Genomic DNA, 7,676 nt, shown 5'->3' on the forward strand with positions numbered 1-7,676 from the left:
CATCAATGAAGTAGAGGAGGTCTTACTATCCTACAACCCAAACCCGAACTGTTGACAACCCTAGACAAAGGAAGACTTCAATGAAGAAGGTCTTAGTATCCTACAACCTAAAACCCTTTAATGTTCCATTCGAAACGTGAAAAGTAAGGGTGGCAAATAGATGGGCTGGGTTGGATGTGGTGTGGGTTGAGCATCAACACATCCATATTAACCCGCTAACCCATTTTCCACCCATATTAACCCATTTGTCTATGTATAAAAAAATGCATTCAGGCTCGAGTTTGAGCCCGACCTGACCATTGGACCTAGGTCTTGAGTCCAAGCCCAATCTTCATATAAAGCCCGAAGCCCAGGCCCGAGCTTGAACACGATTAGAAATTTAAAAATTGAATTTTCTTTTTTATTAAATAAAAAAGTGTTTTATTTATATTAAAAACCTTCAAAACTCAAAAATAATAAAAGATCTCACTATTACTTGAAAAAAGAGAAGAGGAACATAGAAAAATATTGTATATATTTTTATTAATTAATATATATATTATCAAGTTGGGCTCTAATTTGGGTCAGGCCTTTTTAAAAAAGCTCAAGCCTGATCCGAAAAAATGTTAGGCCCAATCTCAAGCACAATCCGGAAAAAGTTGAGCCCCAACCCAAACCCAAACCCACAGACCTAAAATTATGTCCAAACCTGACTTAGAACGGGCAAGGCCAGACTATCCTATCAGGCTACTCGGTAAATTAAAAAGTCTAATCACAACCCACACTGACCCTGAGTCCCTGACCCCACCCATTTGACCCTCTAAACATGTCTCTACAGTCCCTGCCCATGCGTATTGGACTGTATCCTAATCGGATTGGTTAGGGCAAATCAACACCAGATTCCAAAATCCAAATAAAATATTAATGAGGCTCATCCAAATCCGAAATAACAGGACCAGATGTGGGATCAGACTGTCTCTACCCACTTGCGTGTTTCGTTTGGGCTTAAACCCCAGCATGCACTTTCTGTGGCTCTCTACTAAAACACGTATTTGCATTCTAACTTTTCTCATTTTAAAAAACGTGTAAAACTGTTGTTGCTAATGACGTTTTGATGCTCAATTCCGCTAGTGTTGACATCTTTTTGCTTGTCTCACCTCGGCTTGAAAGGAGTGACCACCAATTGGACACCTAACCTGCTCATAACCACGTGTAATTACATTATTGATTTTGTCTACGTCTTTTCTAGGAATGGCAGGAGGCAGAGAGGCATCGGGTTTTGCATCTTCCATCCTAGGCCTCATTTGCTTGTCGGGAAATTATTTATCGAGGTAAAAATGTAAGAAATACTTATTTAGATAAGTGGATTTATCTATATTTCTTTTATTTTCAGGTAAACTAAGAAAATGGTCAATTTATTTATAAAAAATCAATTATTAAAAGGGATAATTTTATTTCAAGTATTAATAAATAAATTTTCCTTAGATCCCATGTAAATATGAAAAAAGAGTCTGAATTTGCTGTACATAGTTTCATGTATGCTGAGATGTACTTAGAACTGTAAAGTGGGTTGTGCCGAGTTGGCATGGCACGGCCTTTGGGCAGCCCGCACTTTGCATGAGCCGTGCCATGCTGGCCTGTGGTCATTACGGTCCGTGCTGCCCTCCCCAGTGAAAACTCTGGGGGTTGGCCTGACATTGCCCACGGCCCAGGCCCATGAGGGCCTATGCCGTGTTGTGGGCTGGGCTGGCCCGTAGGCTGAGCCTTGAGTCATGCATCAGGCCAAAGCTATTTATTTAAAAAATTTAAAATTTTAATTTTATATGAATTTTATGTATACAATTGCTTATATATACAATATTAAATAAATTAGTATAATAAAATAAAAAAATATATTTATTTTATTAATATATTATTATATAATTATAATTTATATAATATTATATATATATATATATAATATATATATGGACTATGCCATGGCTGTACTAGGCCGGGCTGCGGGCTGGGCCGTGCCGGCCCACAGGTCAACACACTTCGCTCTCCAAAATGGCGAGCCTACTACTATTACCGTCTTAGCTCCCTAGTCTAAGTCGATTATTAGGGAAATTAGAATATGAAGGGGATCTGCTGCTCCTCCGGTCACCGTGGCTGAAGCCAGCCGTCACTCTCCAGTCGTCGAGTTGGGGAAGAAGATGAATTCACATCTTTTTTAGTTTCAAAAAATGTTATACAGAAAATACAGCGGGACAAATTTTCTATAATTTTATGGCACATGTGAGCCAGATGTGCATGTGAACCTCAACGTGTTAAAATTCGATTGGAAGTACACCTTAGCATATACGAAACCAAATGCAGGAAATTCGATTTTGAAAAAAGAAAATAGGTATCTTGATTAATGGGAACCAAAATTCAAAATCTTATTGACCAATTTTTCCCTCTTAAAAAAAAAAACGGCCCTTAATTTCATACTCAAATGCCCTGCTCTATCTTCACCTGTATCTCATCGGGGCTAAAAATCCTAATCTCAAACCCATCTCTATGGGCTATGGAGAAGTGGGATTCCCGAATTTGTCTGCCCTTCCTTAATTATTCTAGTAATTATTTTTGAACCTATTATATTATGTTATGTAATGTAATGTAATATATAAAAGCCATATATACACAAACACAGTAGACTATAATGCAGGAAATACATGATATGGGAAAAACATATAATCAATCAACGGCACTAGAAAAGTAGAAAACAATCAACTGGCATTATACACACTTTTAGTTGGAAAGGAAGGGATCAATAAAAAAAACCCACCCCAGCTGGAGCTTCAATCTCTTACCCACAATCACAAGCATCTTACCCACTCCTACCTATGGGACACTCTAGGTGTACATAAGGAATATCTTCATATTTACCATAAAGAGATATTCCTAAGGCTCCTTTTGTTTGTGATTTAAATATTGAATTGGGGTATTTATGTATCTTGGTTCGCGTTTGTGATTGTTTGTTTGATATACAGAAAAGTAATGATTATTAAATAAAAAATATACTTTCTTACACTTTTGTACTCTTACGAGAGAGTATTATTATACCTATTTTTTGGATATAATTTTTTGTTCTTTTGATAATTAACTTTTTGGCCAAAATTAAAGCATTGGAGTATAAGATAGTTAAAGCATTTAATGATGAGACCACACTTTGCACCGATTTCAAACAAATAAGATGAATGTAAAAACGATTTAAAATATAAACCGTATAAACCGTATTTGCATTCATAAACCGAAAAATGAGTTACGTTTGCATTACAACCAAACGCAGCCTACTATACAGTGTCTTCTAAGTGTCGTAGGAGATCCAGATTCCCCCAACTTCGGCACGAGCAAATTGCCGTCTCTACACTTTTCTTACTCTTTACAAATCCAGAACGGGATCTGCTCCTCACAGAGGAGCGCCTCACATATACATTCACTGTGCATTAGGAGCATCTACTGTGAATAATAACTTATAAGCGTGTGAAGCGCGAGTGAGGGCGCCCTGTGTGAAGAGTAGATCCAACCAAATTTGGCTCATGTAGATAGAGATAACTCAATACTCTCTCTCTCTCTTATATTCATGCTGGAAATTAAATAATCATTCGAAGGAGACTATGGCAATTAACGATGCAAAGATGCAGTACGATCGAATGAAAGAGGTAAAAGAGTTCGATGAATCCAAGATTGGTGTTAAAGGCTTGGCCGACTCTGGCGTCTCTTACATTCCTCGATTCTTCGTGCACCCGTCCGAAAGTCTCACCGGGTTCATCCCCTCTTCAGCATCCATTAACGCAGTCCCCGTCGTTAGTCTCTCTGGCAGTCATTCCGACCGGAGGCGGGAAGTTGTCCGTGAAATCCGAGAAGCCGCACGAACATGGGGCTTCTTCCAAGTTATAGATCATGGGATCCATGAACTGATCCTCAACCAGACAATTGCTGCCATCAAGAGCTTCCATGAACAGCCGGTGGAGATCAAGAAGCAATTTTATAGACGAGACGAGAGATGTAATGTACTGTACGCACCCAATCTGGACCTCACCCGTTCAAAGGCGGCAAGCTGGGGAGACACAATTTACGTGCGGTTGGGATCAAACCCATCTGAACTCGATCGGGTTCCGGCGGTATGCCGTAAAGAGGTGGTGGCATGGGCGGAGCACGTCAAAGAACTTGCTGAGACGCTAATGGAGTTGCTGTGCGAGGGGTTGGGGGTGAGGCCGGGGAAATTGAAGGAGTTAAGATGCTTGGAAAGGATGGCCGTGGTTGGTCACTATTACCCCCACTGTCCACAACCTCATCTGACCATGGGGATTCCATCGCACACTGACCCAAGTGTTCTATCAGTGTTGCTGCAGAACCAGATTGAAGGATTACAAGTTAGGCATGGCGAAGACTGGGTGGGGGTGAAACCCTTGCCAGGTGCTTTGGTGATTAATATAGGAGACTTTCTCCAGGTAAGACTAGTAATCTAGCTAGACTCTGTAGTATGCTAGTAGTGGTGACTGGTGAACCGAGATCACTTGAGGTTTTATCCTCAGTTTCAAGTATATATGAATTTTGAGGTTTAGAAATTAGAACTTTACATACCATACGTTTTGATTGTTCAAAACTCTTTCCATACCATCATAGATTTACCCATTTAAGAATTTCCTTAAGAAAAAGAAAAAGAAAGAAGATAAGAGGTTAAGACTGAACAAAGCCCATATTTCCATGTAAAATTACTTCTTTTTTTTTTTTGTTATATTCTATTCATCTAAAACTAACTTGATAAGATTGAGCGTCATGTACTCATATTGAAGCAGACACAACCATGCTATATGGAAAAGTGCTAGTTCGTTTTCCCTACCAGCGGTCTACCCACATTACACTGAAGCGGCACATCTCACAATACATCTGATGCCTTAATACTTGATTTGTTGACCGGGCTTGGGAGGCCCATCTGAGGCTTTACTGCGCCTAGAACCGGGCCAGAAAAAGGCGGGCCTAGATGGCTCTAGCCTCTAGTTGCATTTTCAATTACTTTCTTGAGAACAAATGTAAAAAAAAAATAAAATGATAAACCCTACTTTGCCATATTATTGAAACCACATGAATGAAGACTTTCCAACAGTAAAAAGAAAATCTGGTCATGTCTGCTTTTTGACATTGTTCAGATACTTTCCAACGACGAATACAAGAGCTCAGTGCACCGGGTGATAGGCAATCGTTTCTGGGAGCCAAGAACCACTGTTGCCACTTTCTTCAATGCTAGCCACAGAGACGACTCTGAGTACTACGGGCCGCTGGAGGAGCTACTGTCGCCTGAAAGACCTGCCGTTTATCGTAAATTTCTCATCTCGGAGTTCAAAAACAAGTTCTTTAGCAAAGAATTGGCTGACAACCATTTGGTTGATCATTTCAAGTTATAAAAGCCAGTAATTTGTGTTCTTAAAGGATATTATACTTTAGAGTACATGGTATTCATGTAAATTTTGATGAATGATATCTGATAGTTTATTAATTGTACTTTTGTTATACATGTTGATTTATTATGTATGTATTTGGTATAGTTTCCGTTTATTAAATAAATGTGTATACTTAATAAATTTTTCAAGTGATCCTTAACGAAACCATCAGTGCCATCAGATCCTTTCATGAGCCAGCCAGTGGAGATTAAGAAGCAGTACTATGGTCGACAAGAAAGATGCAGCATTTGGTATGCCACCGATCTTCATCTCTTTCACTCCGAGGCAGCAAGCCAAGGAGACACACTGCAGGTGTGTACTAGACCAAACCAATCTGAACTTGACCAAATTCTGGCTATATTCCAGAAAAGAGATGTGTTAGGATAGGGCTGTAAATAGATGCGTTTAGAAATTAGAACAATGAATTAGTTAAGATTCTCGATTTCCTACCCATATAACATCACAGCCACACATGAGAAATATCTCATCCTCAATGTTATTATGCACGGGGAGATGTTCCCAATACACTTTATAAGCAAGAGATCCCGAATCATTAGGCTAATAGGTCAAATTATTAGCACTTAAATCATTTCTCACAACTTGAACCCGTGTGGTTGTTGGTCTACCCCGACCTCTTCTGACTCCTCCAATAACTTGGGGATCAGAATACTATATATTATTCATAAAATTAATTACAAATGTCATGTATGATAAATGAAGTGACATGAAAATAACATTCAACTAACTTCCCCAACAAGTAGGTATTAATTTTTTAAGCTAAAACAAATCAAATGGACAAAGACAAACCATTTTGCAGAGCCATGTAGGGTGTCTAGAAACCTAAGACTTGGTGGTCTTGAGATGGGTGCTTGGGTAGTGGGCCTTTCGCAAGTGTCTCCGATTCATAGGAAATGATTGGATTAAGGGTCAATCCAGGCCCAACCCTAAGACTTAAGACTTAGAGGCCCTTTGATAATAGCTGAAGTTACTGAAGTGAAGAAATTATTAATTAAATACTAAAATTTTCAGGGAGATAATGGTCTACCAAACTTCAGTTTCAGCCATTAAAAAGATCACAACCTCCTTAAAATCTTATTCACTAAAAGACAAAATAATAAACTTTTCGATTCAGTATCTTCAGCTGTTATTAAACAGCCCCTTAGGCCTTGAGCTCAGGCCTGATCCAATCCAAAGTCAAGCTTTAATTTACCAGCCAAACCCAAACTCCACTCTAACACATGCTATAATTGTGTTGGGATTGGTTTTGGTTGACAAATTACAAAGATTTCCCCAGTTTAATACATACTTTTATCTTTTACAGTTTTACCATTAAAAAAATAAAACTAATTTTTTCATGATAATTGTTATCCTATTAGGAAGTTGAGATCTCTCAATTTGACAAATAAATAGGTTTATTTATATATCGATCTCTTTCTTGCCCTTTCACTCCTTCTCCTCTATGAAAATGAAAATGACAACGATAGCAACCCTCAAATGTAATAAAGTTTGGTCCTCTCTCAATCTTTATCATCATTTATTCCTGCTCCATTCTCTCAATGCAAATGAAGATGACAATGCAAATTCATTTGCATTAGCACAAATGCACAGGAGTGGAAATCAAAAGAGTGTAAATTTTAGTCAACTTTTACTTTGGATCTTATTTTCTTTTTCTTTATTTTACATTTACTTCATTTAAAAAATAACAAATAAAAAGTACAATTTGCATTCAACGAAGTGCAAATGAAATCGCATTGCAAACCAGACCTTGGGAATTTTGCAAAATTTGTTTCAGTTTCTCTCTTCCTTTCTATCAAACCAAACATACCTTAAAATTATTCTGTTGATCTATTTCTCCAATCAATTTTATCCTGCAGCATGCCATTCCCATTACATGTAGCCAAGGTTCAAAGTATCGACATGTATCAGCCCGTATCGACCGATACATATCATTCTGGGACCCCACCAATACACCCCTATAGTGGGTGTATCGGGGGTCTGACCGGTTCAGGGGATGGAGAAGACTTAAAGCAGCCCCCAGAACCGGTTTCAGAAAAAAAAATAAAAAAAAAAACTAAAAAAATAGTATCGATTCACCCATACTGATCGGGAGTATCGATATTTTGAACCTTGCATGTAGCCTACATGAAGGTACAAAGACATGCCAAGAAACAATAATGAAATAGATAACATGGCATCAAGCAAGAAACAATAGAGATGCTTGCTATTCAG

The 7,676-nt window shown here is 38.4% G+C and overlaps 1 protein-coding gene across 1 annotated transcript; it reads left to right on the top strand.

Moving 5' to 3' along the window:
* The first annotated feature begins 3,291 nt into the window (after window positions 1–3,291).
* LOC104589158 (1-aminocyclopropane-1-carboxylate oxidase homolog 4-like) lies at window positions 3,292–5,521 on the top strand. The gene is made up of 2 exons (XM_010247382.3): window positions 3,292–4,457; window positions 5,157–5,521. Exons 1-2 carry the CDS (start codon window positions 3,621–3,623, stop codon window positions 5,409–5,411), a joined length of 1,092 nt encoding a protein of 363 aa, XP_010245684.1. The 5' UTR covers window positions 3,292–3,620; the 3' UTR covers window positions 5,412–5,521.
* Window positions 5,522–7,676: the final 2,155 nt, after the last annotated feature.

The sequence above is a fragment of the Nelumbo nucifera genome, chromosome 6, assembly GCF_055504915.1.
Source record: "Nelumbo nucifera cultivar China Antique chromosome 6, China Antique-T2T, whole genome shotgun sequence".
Taxonomy (NCBI): Eukaryota; Viridiplantae; Streptophyta; class Magnoliopsida; order Proteales; family Nelumbonaceae; genus Nelumbo; species Nelumbo nucifera.